At 39.4% G+C, this 18,706-nt stretch overlaps 1 protein-coding gene across 4 annotated transcripts in view; it reads right to left on the reverse strand.

The window, feature by feature from the left end:
- The window catches only part of CFAP91 (cilia and flagella associated protein 91), a 71,689-nt gene that overhangs the window by 35,042 nt on the left and 17,941 nt on the right, over positions 1–18,706 (reverse strand). For all 4 annotated transcript variants that reach the window (XM_002813245.5, XM_054551440.2, XM_054551437.2 and 1 more), the window contains exons 6-9: positions 17,623–17,804; positions 6,986–7,163; positions 2,619–2,776; positions 536–718 (exon numbers count right to left, since the gene is read on the reverse strand). In XM_002813245.5, coding sequence (XP_002813291.1) covers positions 536–718; positions 2,619–2,776; positions 6,986–7,163; positions 17,623–17,804 — 701 coding nt within the window. The remainder of the gene's footprint in view (positions 1–535; positions 719–2,618; positions 2,777–6,985; positions 7,164–17,622; positions 17,805–18,706) is intronic.

Consider the following 18,706-nt stretch of genomic DNA (forward strand, 5'->3'; position numbering starts at 1 on the left):
AGCAGTGTAACCAGCAACTCATGATCTTGGCCATGTGATACTTCAATTTGTCAGTGAAATTAAATAACTAAATAAGCCTCTTTTGAACTTCATAAGAGGTATAGCCCTCTCCATGAACTTATCACCTGGTTCTTCATCCTCTTGCCCACTAGTTTTTTGACATTACTTTATAAAAGGTTGATCTCATTATACATATTTCTTGTTGGCTTCATAAACCTGGAATAAAACTTTTCTCAATTTCATTGTTAAATAACTTTGATTATTAGTGACATTAAACATTTTTTAACATTTACTAGCTAATTGAATTTGGTCCTTGCTGAACCGTTCTATAGTGTGTCCATTTATTTATTTGGGTCTTAGTAGTTTTTATTGGTTTGTATGAACTCACATTAATAATGTTAAACCTGCTCATCAGTGTTCATTGCAAATATTTTTATTGCTTAGCTTTTAATCAAAATTTCTACATTTTATATATTTAATCATATTTCTGAGACAACCTTCTTATAGTGGATTTCTAATAATGTAAATTGCTTACCTTCATAGGTGTTGAGATAGTAGTTTTTTACTACAAAGTCCTCTGAGTTGTTGTCTGGGAAACACCCAAGACGAGACAGAGGTCCATAGACCTGTGATGCATAATCAGAATAATCCTTGATGATATTTCTTCTCTCCAACTTCCCTTCTATATTCTTTCTCTTTCCTACAAGTTTTCTGATTGCTGAAATAAAACATACCTCCATGACTATCTCTAAAATATTGTTCTGAATTATACAAATGCAGAAGAGTAAGCCAATGCTAGTGTCAGTCACAGAGAAGCTATTGAAACGAATGAATTTCATGATGACTCACGACAGCTAGAATGTAACGTTAAAAACAAAGGTCTGCCATCTGTGTGGTTCAGACTGTCATGAGACAGGCAGGAGTGACAGAAGCAGAATCAGCTAGTGTCCTCAATTGGTACTCATCAAAAATCTTTTATAACTGCATTTCAAGCTCCAGGCCAAGAAGAGGTATTCAGTAAAAGTTTGTTAAATGAATGAAACTCAAAACAACTGGAAAATACGTGTTCCGTGGGGAACTAGGGAATTATTCTCCCCTACAAGAATAATCAAAAGCAAAGACTACAGGTTCATCTTGGTTAACACCAAAATAAACCAAAGACTGTCTCAGCTTACAGCTTTCTGAATTGTTTGGCAGTCAGAGGGAAAGGCTCAACTGTGCACATCAGGAGTATACTCATCTAAAGAGTCATGCTTGCCACCTCCTGTGCTCCTTTTCTCTCAAATCCCATCACAGACCCAAGCCCTTTTGGCGGCTCTGCATTGCGCGTTTTCAACAGGGGGTAAAAATCTTATACAAGATCATGACGTCATGCTGCAAGAGGGGGCCTGTGTGCCACTGCTGTCTTGGGGATATTGTTTATGTTTGATTCTCAGCACTTCTGGGTATGACTTGGGTTTTAGAATTAAGTAAAAATGACTTAAATTTTATTATTCGCCTACAAAAATTAGTCAGATCTATCATTAGTTATGCCAAGTACTGAAAAAAATGTTGATTGTATCTTAATAAATATCTAGCAGTTAAGTGCTCTTTTCTCAAAAAGAAAAATTTTAAATTTAAGTTCACTAAACATAATTTTAAGCAATAATTTGTTTTTGTGATTGTTTTGTTTTTGTTGGAAAAATAAGTTTTGAATGATTTTTTAAAATGTGATTATATTGTGAATGAGTACATATATAAATACTCTGCACATGTAATTGATACTATTTATTTATTTATTTTGAGACAAGGTCTCTGTCACCCAGGCTGGAGTGCAGTGCTGCTATCATAACTCACTGTAGCCTTGAGCTCCTGGGCTCAAGCCATCCTCCCACCTCAGCCTCCAAGTAGCTATGACTACAGATGTGTAACATTACATCAGGCTAAGTTTTTAAAAAAAATTTGTAGAGATGGGGTCTCACTATGTTGCTCAGGCTGGTCTTGAACTTCTAGCCTTAAGCAATCCTCCCACCTCAGCCTCCCAAAGTGCTGGGATTACAGGCATGAGCTACCTCTCTTGGCCTTAAATTTTTCAAATATAAATTTAACTTGAATCTTTAATTCAGTCATTCTTAATCTTGCACTGAATAAAAATAATAAACCATATACTTCCTCTTTTCATGTATAAAGTACAGATATACATATAGTACATAAACATATATATGTTATATCTGCGGTATTAAAATTTCTTGTAGCAAGGTGATTAGGAAAAAGGATGTCTAAAATGTCTCCTTTAAGGGCAAAATGAAGAAAGGGTAAGAAACAGGGCTCTTTATCCAGGCCTGTGGACCATTAATATGGGGAACCCAACACCTATCCCACCACACACACACACACACACACACACACACACATTATCTCAGTAACTCGACTACCTGTTAGGACACCATCACTTGATTTTCTTAGTAAGGGAATTTCCTCCATTCTTCTACCTTTAAGAAATAACTCATCTCTTAGCTCTTACCTATGTGATTCCCAGGACCAAAACAGAATTATATCATAGTTAAGTCAGGTTTGGTCAAAGATCCAAAGCAAAGCCCACTTTTCCACTGTCTTCATTGTTCATACTACACCATTACTTGATACATGTGTGCGCTGAATTTTTGCCATTTTTGCCTCTTTTGCCTCCTGCAGTTTAGACCACCGGGCATTCAAGTGCTTCATATTCACTTCATTCTGATTCTCTTCACGCTTCCTCAACAGCTCTTTTAGAACTTCCAGGCGAATCTCCTGCAGTCTTCAAGTAAATTACAAAACATAAAGAAGCATATGGCATCTCAAACAGAGGGCAAGGGAACAGCTGCCACAGACAGGCTCTTCTCTGTGGGCTGGTATCATATTCACGTATTGTCAAAAGACCACTCTGGCAAAAGTATGACAGATGAATTGAGGGCGTGGGGGAGGCAACTCAATACAGACTCTCTATATAATAGGAATATATATGGGTGTAGTTCTCAAGGATGAAGAAGAGTATGCCACGCAGATGGGGTAAAAGAAGGGCTCTCTAGGCAGATGGGCCTAAAGGAACAGTAAGAGGTTTGTGCACAGTGCCAGATCAAGTGGTATTCCTGGAGGGTTACATAATAGGGGGAGTGAAGAGGAAATGCGGTTCTGGCATGCTATCCTAAGGAGTGAGGTGAAAATGCAGTTCCTGGCATATAATAGGTACTCAGGTACTCAACAAATCTTTGTTTCCTTTTCCCCTACCTTCAACTTGTTCTCCTTGGGCTACCTTGCTCATGTGCATCCAACAATGCACAGATGACTTTGTTATCTGTACCTCCAGCTTAGATATTTCTTTTTTCTTTCTTTCTTTCTTTTTTGTTTTTTTTGAGACAGAGTCTTGCTCTGTTGCCCAGGCTGGAGTGCAGTAGCCTGATCTAAGCTCACTGCAGCCTCTGCCTCCTGGGTTCAAGCGGTTTTCATGCCTCAGCCTCCCGAGTAGCTGGGACTACAGGCACCCACCACCACACCTGGCTAATTTTTGTAGTTTTAGTAGAGATGGAGTTTCACTACATTGGCCAGGCTGGTCTCGAACCCCTGGCCTCAAGTGATCCCACCTTGGCCTCCCAAAGTGCTGGGATTACAGGCGTGAGCCACCACATCCAGCCCAGCTCAGATATTTCTGAACCAGAATTTCCATCTATTTGAATCTCCAGTTGCCGCTTGACAATTAAAAAAACAAAACAAAACCCTACTCATTTGTTTCCCCAGAAGTCTGTCCCTCTTACACCTTCTTCCCGCTGCTAAGGATCTCTCCTCGGAAATGCTTCTTGTATTCCCTAGCTCATGTCTGGTCATCTCACTCCTAACGTGGACCCCTAGCTGCTAGTCTGTCCTCCTTCCAATCTTTGCTCCACCCAGCTGTCAAGGTTTTCCTTCCTAAAACAGAGATTTGAACATACATTTTACTCCCGCTTAGAAATTCATACCTGAATTTATTCACTTACTCATTTGTCAAATATTTATTAAGTGCCCACCATATGCCAGGCAGGAACAATGATGTACAAGATAAAACACCTTCTCTCAACAAGCACTGTTCTGGTGGAATAGGCATAAGAACTGACATTTCCCGCACAAGGAGATACATACCAGGCTAGAAGAGTGAAAACTCTTCACGGAAGAAGAAAGGATACGGCAGGGGGAAAAGAGGGAACAGGTGCGGAAGCCTTCCTTAGAGGAGCTGTTAACTCAGGATTGGGATTTGCCACATTGACAAAGGAAAAGCAGGGCCTCAGCAGGGGAAGCTGAATGTTCAACTCAAAAGGACTGGAGGAACAGCAAGATGTCACACTGGCAGGGTTTCTCAGAGTGAATGCACTTGAGAGGGGCGAGAGTGTAGTGACAAATGAGTATAGAGAGGTAGGCATTTTTAAAACTAAGCCACACACCCCAGTCACCTTTCTCTCTAGAGTTAGAAATGCTAGGTTCAATTTTCCATGTCACCACTGACCTCAATCTCTTCAATGGTAAAGTGGAGATAATAATAGCACCCTCTTCATGAAGTTGCTGTGAGCATTAAGTGAGTTAATGTATACACAAAGTGCTCTAACAATAGTCTCAAATTTAAGAGTGCAGCATAATCTGGAGGGCAGGTTCTGATACAGATTGCTGGGCCCCAAACCCTGATTCAGTAGGTCCTGGGAGGGGGCCTGATCACCTGCATTGCTACCAAGTTCCAAGGTAATGTTGATGCTGCCGGTCTGTGGACCACACTTTGAGGTCTATATGCTTAGAACATCATCTGGCACATAGTAAGCCCTCTATAAGTGTTCCATGCTCTATAGATATCTTCTTCTTCATCTGATATCATTGACAGAACTCCTTATAGTCCACTCATCATCATCATCATCATATTATTATTATTATTGGCTGAGCTCCTTACTGTTCACTTATCATCTGATATTGACAGAGCTCCTTATAGTCCACTAATCACCACCATCATCATCATCATCACCATCATCATCATCATCATTATCATCATCAATCTGATATTATTGACAGAGCTCCTTATAGTTCACTAATCATCATCATCATCATCATCATCATCATTATCATCATCAATCTGATATTATTGACAGAGCTCCTTATAGTTCACTAATCATCATCATCATCATCATCATCATTATCATCATCAATCTTATATTATTGACAGAGCTCCTTATAGTTCACTAATCATCATCATCATCATCATCATCATCATCATCATCAATCTGATATTATTGACAGAGCTCCTTATAGTTCACTAATCATCATCATCATCATCATCATCATCATCATCATCATTATCATCATCAATTTGATATTATTGACAGAGCTCCTTATAGTTCACTGGGGCAGGAAGGGGCAGGAAGATGGGCAAGGAGATGGTGCAAAAAATCTCAGACCAACACCTCTCAAGTATTGTTCTGCCTGATAGCTTCTGATATTATTGTCTGATGTTACCATCTGCCTGATGGCTTCTTACCTACCCTTGAAAACCCAGCTCAGAAGCTACCTCCTCTTAGTAGTTTTCTTTCTCAAATCGCCCACCTTAAATAGAACTAACTGTTCTTTCACCTGGGTTCCACCAAGCACTTTTTGTACAGAACAGCACATCACCTGATAGACACAGCCTGAGAGGGGTTGGTCTAAGATCTTTTGTCCCATCCTTGTCCACCTTCCCTGCTCCCCATGCCCCAGTGGACCATAAAGAGCTCTGTCAGGAAGAGCAGTTTCCTATTCATCCCTATTTTCCCAACTCACAGCACAGAGTCTAGCACGTAAAAGGGACTCAAAATACATGTATTAAAATTGCCCTCAGTTTAACAAATGTACTTGCTTTCTCAAGTGATGCCTTCGCTCTGGCCAGATACATTTTTAACAGTTTTAATGCCTTTTGAAAAGACATATATCTTTCCAAAGTACAATAATAAATTTAAATTTCTGCCAACAGGATTGGGTATTTGACACCTACTTTGCCCAAACACTATGTTTTTATTAAATTGCAAGCTTTTATCAAAACATCACAAAGCCTAGATTCAGGCTTAATCTGAAGGTGTTGAAAAAATTTAACATATTCCAAATTTAGCACCAAGCTGAGACTCTAACTCTCTGGGTCCCTCTCTTGTGTGTAAGGGTCCTTGGTAGCATTGCTATGAGCAATAAAGTGCGTCAGCACAGCCTAGCACAAAGGACAAACTCAGCAAACGCCCTTCCTTTGTTCTTGCTAGAGAGTTATAATTTTTTGGTTCTCATAATCTCTTATCATTTCCACATATCAGCAACAACTCCATTACTGAAAATATATCAGTTAAAATAATTGAAAACCCAACCACAAGTACCTCAGCATATTGTTATTTATGTATATTGTTATATACTCATCTCTTAATGGAAGAATTCCATAATTTGTCTTTTAACTAGGAAATGCCCCATCAGCTCTAGCTAGAACGCAAGGCATCCTGACTGTGCACCCAGTGTCTCGGGTCGGGGTGGGGGGTAGGTAAGAGCTAGGACTAGTGCCAAGGCTGTTTGAAGGGGTATGAAGAAAGCCCAGGCACTGGGACAGTGGCACTGGGAATAAACATGAAGGGACAGTTTCAAAGGTGCTTTGCAGAAATTAGTGGGATTCTGTGACAGTTAAGATAGATACTAAAGAGAAAAGGGAAAAGAAGAATCAGAGATGCCCTTCAGGAGTTGTTCAAACCTGGGTTCCATGCTGAGCTTCTTCAAACACACAGAGGGCATTCTACATTTTTATGTTACTGGAGAGAAAATTATACTGAGCTTCTGGACCACATCAGAAGCATGTGACTGCTCCTGAAAGAACCGGATGCCCAATTTCCTATCTCTATAGGTTAAGGATTGCTTTTCAACCCATACATTTGGGAGAATGCTTTGCAGATATAAAGTATTAACATTATTCCCACCGGTGCAGGAACAGTTGTCTGGGTGATAGAGAACCTACTTTTCAATCTCTTGCTCTCTGAAGGCCCACTCCTTCCTCTCCATTTCATTCATCATCTTCCTCCTCTTCTCAAACTGGGAAGTGTCACTCAGAGCAGGGAGAGTGGCTTCCCAAGCACGCTTCTCGCGGGCTCTTTCTATCATCTCCACCTCAGCTTGTCCTGCTGGCAGACCCCGACCTGCAGGATGAAGCAGCACAGCTTAGGAACAAGTGAGCTGACCCACGCACCCCCCAGTATATAATTAACTCCCTGTCAGTTCCTTTCCTCTTCTCCAAATTCAAGGGCCATGACAGGATACATGACATTAGGGAACAGCCTCTAGATGTACCTCAAAGCTTGTGGTATCTGTGCCCCACTGCCTCTTGCTAGTAATTGAGCCATAAGACATTTTAGTTGCATGTAGAATGCTGGAATGCATTTGAAGAATATTAAGTGACTACTGAATAATCACACCTTGGAATGCTCTGTAATAAACAAATTTATATACTGAAAAACAAGGCATTTTCAGAGCCCTGAGGTGGAAAAAATATGGGGTAGGGAATTTGTTGGATAAAAGTGAAAAATATATACTTTTTTCTTCTTTTTTGTGAGTCAAGGTCTCACTCTGTTGCCCAGGCTGGAGTATAGAGGTGTGATTACAGCTCACTGCGGCCTTGACCTCCCGGGCACAAATGATCCCCCAACCTCAGCCTCCCAAGTAGCTGGGACTACTGGCATGTGCCACCACATCTGGCTAATTTATTTTTATTTTTTTGTAGAGACAAGGTTTCACCATGTTGCCCAGGTTGGTCTCAAACTCCTGGTTTCAAGCAATTCTTCCGCCTCAGCCTCCCAAAGTGTTGGGATTACAGGTGTGAGCCACTTGGCCACATACTTTTTAAAAAAATAACAGAAAATGAAGACACTAATCAGTAGCTGAGAATTCACCATCTTTCGGTTTTGTCCCCATAGTGAATGTAAAATTTAGGGCTATCTCTTACCTCCAGCTTTGAGCATTCAAAGACACAATACCCGTAGATCAGGCAGGAGGATGTGGCCACTGGATGTGTCTCCTGACCAGCTCCGAGACACTGGCTGAGACCTAAACCAACGTATGCCTCCCTGGATCAAGTTTTGAGGATGCCAGCACACTTAGGCGCCTAGCACCTCTAAATGTGGCCTTGCAAAAGCAGGTAAAGGAAAGGGAGGCTGGAACAAGTTTCCTGTTTGATCACTGAACCACAATAAGCCAACCTTTGTTTTATTTTCATTTAAAAATATAATTATACAGAAAAATCTAAGGAAATAAGTAATAAGTCATATTTCTACCACATACAGTAGGGCATGCCTAAGATTTGTGTCTTATTTCAGATCTTTTGTAATGTTTATGCTTTTAAAAAGCAAATAAGTAATATATGAATTCACTATCTCTTGTTTTTAATATTAGGGTATTGTTAGCCAGGCGTGGTGGTGGGTGCCTGTAGTCCCAGCTACTCGGGAGGCTGAGTCAGAAGAATCACTTGAACCCCAGAGGTGGAGGCTGCAGTGAACCGAGATCATTCCACTGCACTCCAGCCTGGGTGACAGAGTGAGACTCCATCTCAAAAACTAAATAAATAAAAATAAAATAAAATAAAATTAGGATATTATAGAGAAGGCTAAAGTTCTGTACTCTGCTTCCTCATTCTGATCACCTTCCCAGAGGCAGTCACAATGATGCATTTAGTGAGGAGTAATACTACCAGCTCATCTTTTTACTTTTATAGATGTATAAAGAGGTAAATAAATCTGTATACAAAATACCATATATATGTATGTGTATATATGTATATATATGTATCTACATATTATTTTGTGGGTCTTGCATGGCATTTTCTTTAGTAATTTTAAAAATAACTATGAAAATCATACCATAAATATGCAGACTTAACAACTGTACATATTTTGTCATATATACTTCACATTTTTTAATAAAAAATTGAAACCTTATAAATAAAGCCGATGTACCTTTTAACTACCACATTGAGCCCCATTCCCTTCTCCCATTTCCCAAAGTAAACACAAAAAGGAATTTGTGTTTTTCTATTCAATCTTAACATTTTATATACAAATTTATGTGTCTATGAATTATAATAATAATAAAACCTAACATTACTTAAGCATTTTTATTATGCCAAGCACTTTTTTTTTTTTTTTTTTTTGAGATGAAGTCTTGCTCTTGTCACCCAGGCTGGAGTGCAATGGCGCAATCTCGGCTCACTGCAACCTCTGCCTCCCAGGTTCAAGCGATTCTCCTGTCAGCCACCCTAGTAGCTGGGATTACAGGCACCTGCCACCACGCCCAGCTCATTTTTTTTGTATTTTTAGTAGAGACAGGGTTTCACCATGTTGGCCAGGGTGATCTCAAACTCTGACCTCAGGTGATCTGCTCGCTTCAGCCTCCCAAAGTGTTGGGATTACAGGCATGAGCCACCACGCCTGGCTATTTAAGCACTTTTATAATGCCAAGCACTTTTCTAATGCATTTAATCTTCAACAAATCCCTATCACATAAACATAATTATGCCTGTTTTACAAATAAAGATACTGAAGGGCTAAAAGGCTAAGTAACTTGCACATGGCAGTCTGAACCTTGTATTTTTGTGCACTATACTATACTTCCTGTCTAGTAAAAGCAAATATGAACCAAAAATGAATTCTATAGAAGCCAGACACAGTACTGATGTTTATTTAATATTTACATACATGGTATTGTACTATAGCTATTCATTCTGCAACTTGCTTTTTTTACTCATCTTTGTTTTGGAAGCCTAGCCGTACTGATATATACAGATCTAGTTTCCTTCTTCCACTGTAAGGCTTTATTACAATTTAAGCTATCTATCTTCTCAAATGACACTTAGATTGCTTTTAATTTTTTGATCATACATAATGTTGCAACAAACATCCTTGTACTGGTCTCATTGTACCATATGTGAGCTTCTCTAGGATTCTTAGAAGTAGAAATGCTAGAGTCTAGCAGCTACATCATAAAATATGATCATTTTTAATTCTGGATATTGCTTAATTTACCCTCAGAAGTATATTTTTGCCCCTGCCTTCTGAGATCCCCTGATGGTTCCTCTCCCATGCTGCATGCTTCACTTCCTCCCACATTGCATCTGCCCAATCTCAGCTGCTTTTTGCAGTCCTTACAAATATTTAGTGGTTCATGAATTACATATATTTTTAGTTTTACTGAAAATGGAGTTTGTGGGAGTATTGTTGTTTTTGCTTTTGTATAATTTCTGGGAAGAGAAGATGAAAAGTGCTAATTTACCCAGGCATAGTTATATTGAGAGTGGGAATCTGGATTAGAACTACTTGAAGGTATAAATTATTTGAGGGAGAAGTCTTATCTATTCAAGCATGAGTTTCCCATTGATAAATATGTTCTCTCTTTTCATCAAATCTCTGTTTATGTGCATAAAGAATAATTTATACTTTTCACCATAACTCCCTTGCACGTTTTTATTAAGTGATTCCCTAGGCACTTTGTTATTCATTGCTATTGTGCATGTAATTTTTTTCAGCCAAGTGCGGTGGCTCACCTGTAATCCCAGCACTTTTGGAGGCCGAGACAGGAGAATTTCTAGGTCCAAGAATTGGAGACCAGCCTGGGCAACATAATGAAACCCCATCTCCACAAAAAAAATGTATTTTTTAATTAAGTGTGGCATGGTGGTGTGGACTTGTGGCCCCAGCTACTTGGGAGGATGGGGTGAGAGGATCACTTGAGCCATAGGGTTTGAGGCTTCAGTGAGCTATGATCACATTACTACACTTCAGCCTGGGCAACAGAGTGAGACTCCATCTCTAAAACAAATAAATGAATGTAATTTTTTTCAATTTTTTTTTTTTTTTTTTTTTTTGGCAGAGTCTTGCTCTGTCACCTAGGCTGGAGTGCAGTGGTGCAATCTTGGCTCACTGAAACCTCCTCCTCCTGGGTTCAAGTGATTCCCCTGCCTCAACCTCCCGAGTAGCTGGGACTACAGGCATATGCCATCATGCCCAGCTAATTTCTCTGTATTTTTAGTAGAGACGGGGTTTCACCATGTTGGCCAGGCTGGTCTTGAACTCCTGACCTCAGGTAAATAATTTTTCTTTTCTTTTTCTTTCTTTCATCTTCTTCTTCCTTTTTTTTTTTTTTTTTTTTTTTTTTTTAGAGACAGGGTTGCACTCTGTTGCCCAGGTGGGAGTACAGTGGCAAGATCATAGTTCACTGTACACTGTAACCTTGAACCCCTGGGCTCAAGCAGTCCTGCATCAGCTTCTTGAGTAGCTAGGACCACAGGTGTGCACCACCACACTCAGCTAATTTTTCTTTTGTAGAAATGGAGGTCTCACTATGTTGTCCAAGCTGGTCTCAAACTCTTGGCCTCAACCAATCCTCCTGCCTTGGACTCCCCAAGTGCTGGGATTACAGGTGTGAGCCACTACACCTGGCCTCAACAATTTTTCTAATTGGATATTGCTCTCATATAGGAAAGCGACTGATCTATGTTGACTTCTTGTTGAACTCTTCTTTTTAGTTCTGATAATTTATTTGATTTTCTAAGTGAGCATGTGTGCAAATAAGGATAGTTTTGCTGCTTCTTTCTAATCGCCATGCCTCCATTTTTCTCTTATCTTGCTGCACTGACTCAGTGTTCCTCAACCAGGGTGCTATTGCGATAATGGACAGATAATTATTTGTATGAAACTCCCCCAAGCAGTATAGGATGTTTAGTATCCATGCCAGCCTATCAGCTATACCCTGTCCCATGAGCTAAATACCAGAAGCACTTCCTATCATTATTACATAGAAGAATGCCACTCATATTCCCAAATGTTCCTGAAAGGAGAGATCATAGCCAGGCTTGATAAACTCTGGGCTAAGATCTTCTCTACGTTGTTAAATAGTAGTGATAATGAGCATTATCAATGTCTTTTTCTTTCAAGGTAAAGCTTCTGAAGTTTCACCTTTAGTATGATGTTTATTACAGGCTGTGGTAGATACTCCTTATTAAGTCTCTAAAGTTTCCTTCTGCTCCCAGTTTATTCAGAGTATATGTCATAAATGAGCATTGCATGCTATAAAATACTTTTTTCTGCATCCAGAGGATTTTTCCTATGTTTTCAGTTAAAATGGTAAATTACATGAATGGCTTTCTGGTATTGCAACAAACTTGAATTTCTCTGATTAACTCCATTTGGTCATAAGTCACTCTTTTAAAATACAGCAAGATTAGATTGCTAGTATCTTATTTAGAATTTTTTTGCATATTTCTTCATATGTGAGACTGGCCTGTAAGTTTCCTTACTAGTATAGTTGGCCCTTCATTTTCATGGTTCTACATCTGTGGATTTGACCAACTGCAGGTTGAAAATATTTTTTGAAAAAACTGTGTCTGTTCTGAACATGTACAAACTTTTTTCTTGTCATTATTCCCTAAACAATACAGTATAATAACTATTTATGTAGAATTTACATTGCATTAGGAATTATAAGTAATCTAGAGATTAAATATATGGGAGGATGTGTGTAGGTTATATGCAAATGCTATGCCATTTTACATAAGAGACTTGCATACCCAAAAATCTTGGTAGGGTTGGAGGGTCCTAAAATCAATGTGCTACCAATACTAACTAATAACTGTACTGTCCTTATTCAGTTTTCAAATTAAGGCTATACTGGTCTCATAAAATGAATAAATTAACTTTTATTCTGTGTTTCCTGAAAGAAGTTGCATAAAAGTTTATTTGTTCCTTAAAGGTGTGGTAAACTTACCTGTAAAACTGTTTAGGCCTGGTGCTCTTAAAAGGATTTTCTTTTTCTTTTTACCAAGTCAATTTCTATACTTACTCTTCTATTCAGGTTTGTGATTTCTTCTTAAAACCAACTTAGTAATTTACATTTTCTTTAAAAATTGTAAAATTTATCTAAGTTTTCTTTTCTTTTCTTTTCTTTTCTTTTCTTTTCTTTTCTTTTCTTGAGACGGAGTCTTGCTCTGTCACCCAGGCTGGAGTGCAGTGGTGTGATCTCGGCTCACTGCAAGCAGCACCTCCCGGGTTCACACCATTCTCCTGCCTCAGCCTCCCGAGTAGCTGGGACTACAGGCGCCCGCCACCACACCTGGCTAATTTTTTTTTTTTTGTATTTTTAGTAGAGACGGGGTTTCACCGTGTTAGCCAGGATGGTCTTGATCTCCTGACCTCGTGATCCGCCCGCCTCAGCCTCCCAAAGTGCTGGGATTACAGGCGTGAGCCACCACACCCGGCCCCTAAGTTTCTTTTTTTTAAATTTATTTATTTGAGATGGAGTCTCACTCTGTCACCCAGGCTGGAGCGCAGTGGCGCAATCTTGGCTCACTCACTGCAACCTCAGCCTCCTGAGTACCTGGGATAACAGGCGCCCACCACGTCTGGCTAATTTTTGTATTTTCAGTAGAGACGGAGTTTCACCATGTTGGCCAGGCTGGTCTCAAACTTCTCACCTCAAGTGATCTGCTTGCCTCAGCCTCCCAAAGTGCTGGGACTACAGGTGTGAGCCACCACGCCCAGCCTTTCTAAGTTTTTAAATATAGGGCAAAAGATATTCATAGCACTCTCGTATTTCTTAAGTTGTTTATTCTGTAGTTACTCTGTCCCCCTTTCAATCCCAATACTCTGTTTGCATCTTCTGTTTTCTTTCTTGATGCTTCCTACAAGAGGCTTGGCTGTATTATTAATCTTTATTAGAAAATTACTTATGGCCCTAATGACCATTTCTTTTGCCTTTTAAAAGATCTGTATTATCAACTATTTGTTTCAACTTTATTATTCATTTAACACGTGAAGACTGAATAGGTTTAAAATGTAAAGCACTTGGATCAGTTCTTGACACATCATAAGCACTTAATTTTATCCCCGCAGTGCTTACAGTGTCATCCTTTTTCACTGCCGTTATTTTTCCCTTATCTTTATGTAAACTTTTCATGAATGTATAGCATACATAAACAAAAACAAACATCCCATATAATCAGCACCCAGATCAAGGAATAGAATATTACCAGAACACTAGAATGCCCATGATACCCCCTTCCCAGTCTCTACCTGCCCCAAGGATAGCTACCATTCTCATTCCTAATGCGTTAATTTAGTTTTGATTGGTTTTAAGTTTTATGTAAATGAAATCACAGTGTAGGCGCTCTTCTGTATCTTATTTTGTTCAGCATTATATATGCAATTATATACACATCTACAATCTCCCTTGTAACCACATGTAGTTGTACTTCATTCTCATTATTATATAGAATTCCATTATGTGAATAGACTATATTTTATTCATCCATTCTATGGTTGATGGACATTTGGGTTGTTTTCAGTTTGGAGTTATCATGAATAATGCTGTTGTGAATTTTCTTGTATATGTCTTTTGGTGAACACACCTATGCATTTCCGTTAGTAGAATAATATGCTCATTTTTTTTTTTTTTGATGTATACTTAGGAGTGAAATTGCTGGATTGTAGGTATGAACACATTACATAAATAAATTTACTTAATCCTTACAATATCCTATGAGAGAGATATTGTTCTTATCTATGAAAATGTCTTTATTTCACCTTCACTCCTCAATAATAGTTTGGCTGGTAAAAGAATTCTAGGTTTGCAATCATTTTCCCACAGCACCTTAAAGGCAATACTACAAAATATCCATCTTTTTTTTCCTTTGTAGGTAATCTGAGTTATCTTTCTAATAGTTTTTCTAATAGTTTTTTCACTTTGTCTTTTATTAGGAGGTGTGAGTTTTTAAAGAATCATTTTCTTGGTACTCAGTGGAATTTTTCAGTGTCAAGGCTAATGTCTTTCTTTAGTTCTGGGGAGTTCTCAGCCACTGATTCTTGCATTGCTTCTTTACCATTTTCCCTAGACTCATGTCCTAGCCCCCACAGATCTTCCTTTTCTTTTACCTTGTTCTACCACTGTATGTTGCATTCTGGAATATGTGTCCATTTAATCTGTCATTTCACTAATTTGCTCTTCAGCTCTGTCTATTCTACTATTGAGTTCATTTTATTTCAAACGTTATAGTTTTCCTCCCCCTTGACTCCAACTGGTTCTTTTTCATGACTCCCATTCTTGTTTTGGTGTTGCTAATTCCCCCTCATCCTTTTGAGAATATAGAAAGCACTTCCTAAGTCCTTTTCAGATTGCTCCATTTTCTGTTTACTCAGAAATTTATTCTTCCATTTCCTTTATTTGTTGTGGGTCACTCCTGGTGTCTCTGTTCCTTGTGTGCTTTGGGGTTCTTGGGTGGAGACCAGCCGCAGGTTTCCCTCATAAGCACCCTGGTCAGTAAGCAGCCTTGACCTGTGAGTGGCTACTACCTAAACTCATTCTTTAGAGCCCTGCTCATCACCACAAGGTGAGGAGTCCAAGGCCCCATGCCCACCTGGAGCTATTTCCAGGTGGTCCTGGAAATCCTTCTACAAATGGCCCCGAGCCTGCTTCCAAAGGTTCCATAGGCCTCTTCACAGGATTCAGATTCCTGAGAGCATACTATATGCTGCTGTTTGTTCACCCTTAAGCCCAAGGTGGGGCCAAATGGCAGCTGTTAGTAGGGATGTGTCAACATTGGGAAGAAGAGCTGGGGTAATCACGGGCATGCATGACAGGCCCCTCAGATGTAGAGCAGATCCAGGGTGGGGAGAGAAAAGGGTAGGCCACAGCAGGCTCTCGCCTCACTGCCGCATTACAGTATGGAATCCCAGGAGTCTAAGAATTCCAATTTAAACTTGTCCTTTTAACTTGTTATAAAGATGTTTGTGAAAAAAAACCAACATATTTTACTTAACAGATATTAGCTTGATTTATAATTTTAAAATATCTATACACATGGTAGGTGGGCCTCCCTTAGAGTCCTGGGTCCTACAAATGGTAGGAGTAGGCCTGGCTCATAGAGGCTTTTATTGACACTTTAACCTCAGTTCTGCTATGACAGTGTACCAGATTAGGTTGTTTTTGTTTGTTTTTTGCCTGGTGAAGCATTTCTGAGCCTCTGCCTGGCTCTTGTCCTTCTGCAGTTTAACGCCAAGTCCTTATCACACTAAGAGGTAAAGTCCAAGGCCACAGGCAGGAATGCCTGACTCTGCTCTGTCTATAATCTTTATCGGGCAGGCACCAGGCTTCAGTTGCACCTGTGTGCAGGAGAAGGGCTCTGGCCCCTCCCCTTCAGGCAGGTGACTTGGACCTGGTTCCCTGCCATGCACAGCTCCTACTCACCACCAAAGGTTCCCAGCTACTTCTTTCTTAGGAAAAAGTCTCCATTTCTACATTACGAATATTTTCTTTCTTGCTTTTAAGTGTGTCTATATGTTTATTAATTTTTTCCTGTAATTTTTATGCATTCAGAGCAGAAACGGAAGGTTTCAGCATATTTTTAATTTGCCATCTAGGCCTGAAAGTAGAGCCTCTGCTTTAAAGTACGGGTGTTGGGCCAGGTGTGGTAGCTCAAGCCTGTAATCCCAGCACTTTGGGAGGCTGAGGTGGGCAGATCACGAGGTCAGGAGATCGATACCATCCTGGCTAACACGGTGAAACGCCACCTCTACTAAAAATACAAGAAGAAAATTAGCCAGGCGTGGTGGCACACACCTGTACTCCCAGCTACTCGGGAGGCTGAGGTGGGAGAATCACTTGAACCCAGGAGGCGGAGGTTGCAGTGAGCCAAGATTGCACCACTGCACTCCAGCCTGGGTGACAGAGTGAGACTCCGTCTCAAAAAAAAAAAAAAAAAAAAGTATGGGTGTTGAGAATGCTTAATCTGGATTCATAAAGTGGGCCAGGAAACAAGAATCAAAACTGGAGCCCAGATATGAACATCTTCTTTGTCTGGGACACAGACTTGATCACAGCTATCTGTTACAATGGGGGGAAAAGTAATCTCATTTAAAAATCATTACCATGTACCAACTATCTCTATGTCCTCGGAGGAATTAGTTAACCTCTCTGGTTCTCAGTTTCCCAGCTATTAATACAACTAAGTGAGTTAGATAAGCTAATTTCTAATAATTTCTAAAGGTACTCTTACTTATTAATTTTATAGGTTCACATAATATAGGCCTAGGCCAGATTTTATTACATTCTAAGAGTTAATTTCTGAGCCTGAAAGATATTTAGCATTTCAGAGATAATATCAAGTCATCCAAATCATCTAATAAAGTACATAAGGGAGGTTTGGTAAATTAAGATATTTTGGCAAATTAAGATAATATGACATACTTAGGAATGTGCATTCAGTATTTTACACTCAAAGCTTATGTTTAAAGAAGTATGATTGCTCAATGAAAAGGAAGTGGTTCACTAGGAGAGAGAAATGAGAGGACATAGGTGAGTAGTCAGCAAAGCAACTGCAATATTAAGCTGAAATTCAGCTTCACAGATAGAGTACGATAAAACTACTTACAATAAAAGGATAGTATCTCTATTTGACCAGAAGTATCAGAAAAATTATGAGTCTATGAAGTTGCTGTACTGAGTAAGACACTTTATACAGCAACACTGTAAACCACAATTGCCTGTACATGAGCCCTTTGAACAGCATGCGTGGTTATCAGCACTGTCATCTGCCAATAGTCAGGAGATTTACCAACTCACCCCAAGTAAGCGTAGCCAGGGTCAAGAGCTCAGGGATTGAGTCCTGACATACTACATATTCTGGAGAGTATGGATCTGTTTGAACGTCAGCATCCCGATAATCAGTCTGAGTGCCCACAGTAGACTTTGAAGGGATGGATAGGTGCTTAGTAGAAGTAGGAGGAAAAGTGTATGGTTCTGCCCTAAAAGGGAAAAATCAGTTTAAAAATTGAAACCTGTTATGATCACTTAAAATACTATATAATCAAGTAGAAACAAATCTTCGAAGCTTCGTCAAGTCCATTCCTCCTTTAAATGTTGACAGGTACAAAGTCATGAATCATTATAACCAGGATTATGCGCCCAAATCTTGAGAGAATTGCCTTGTTATTCTCACCTCTGCCAGGAAACTGAGTGGGTCAAAGTACCATGGTTGACCCACAAAGTACCATGGTTGACCCACAAAAGTGCCTATTTATATGTGTGTCACTGGGCAAGGTTGTAGAACAGAGCTATTCTAGAATGCTTACAGCACTTCTGAACCTGTTCAGCATTACTACATTCTCTGGTTTCTTCTTTGTTTCAGTTCGATACCCACTCTCTGTTTCCCTCCAGAAATACGGGAGCAGAGAAAAGAGAAGAGATGGTTTCTGCTGAAAGAAAGAAAGAGAAAAAGGAAGGAAGGGAGGAACGAAGGCAGGCAGGCAGGCAGACAGGCTCTATCTGGATAAACGATTCAATAATTAATGCTGGGATCAGTTTGTTATTAACATGTGGGAAAGTTACCTTGTCTCTTGCAGAAAAATTAATTTTAGATCTTTAAAAAAATTAATGTAAAAATGAGACTATAAAAGTACTAACAGGAAACATAAGTCAACATTTGTATCATCTTTGAGTGAAGGTCTTTTTAAGCCTGGCTTAAAAGCCAGAAACTATAAAAGGAGATGATCAATAGAATTGAGGGTAAGTTTCAACTTCCATGCCTCAAAATATCACAAACAAATTTAAAAGGTGAATGGCAAACTTAGAAAAAGGTTTTGGAACATATATGATAAACAGTTTAAATAGCCTTTCTATATAAAAAGCCCTTGTAAATCAATTAGGC

This window comes from Pongo abelii, chromosome 2 (genome assembly GCF_028885655.2).
Source record: "Pongo abelii isolate AG06213 chromosome 2, NHGRI_mPonAbe1-v2.0_pri, whole genome shotgun sequence".
Classification (NCBI taxonomy): Eukaryota; Metazoa; Chordata; class Mammalia; order Primates; family Hominidae; genus Pongo; species Pongo abelii.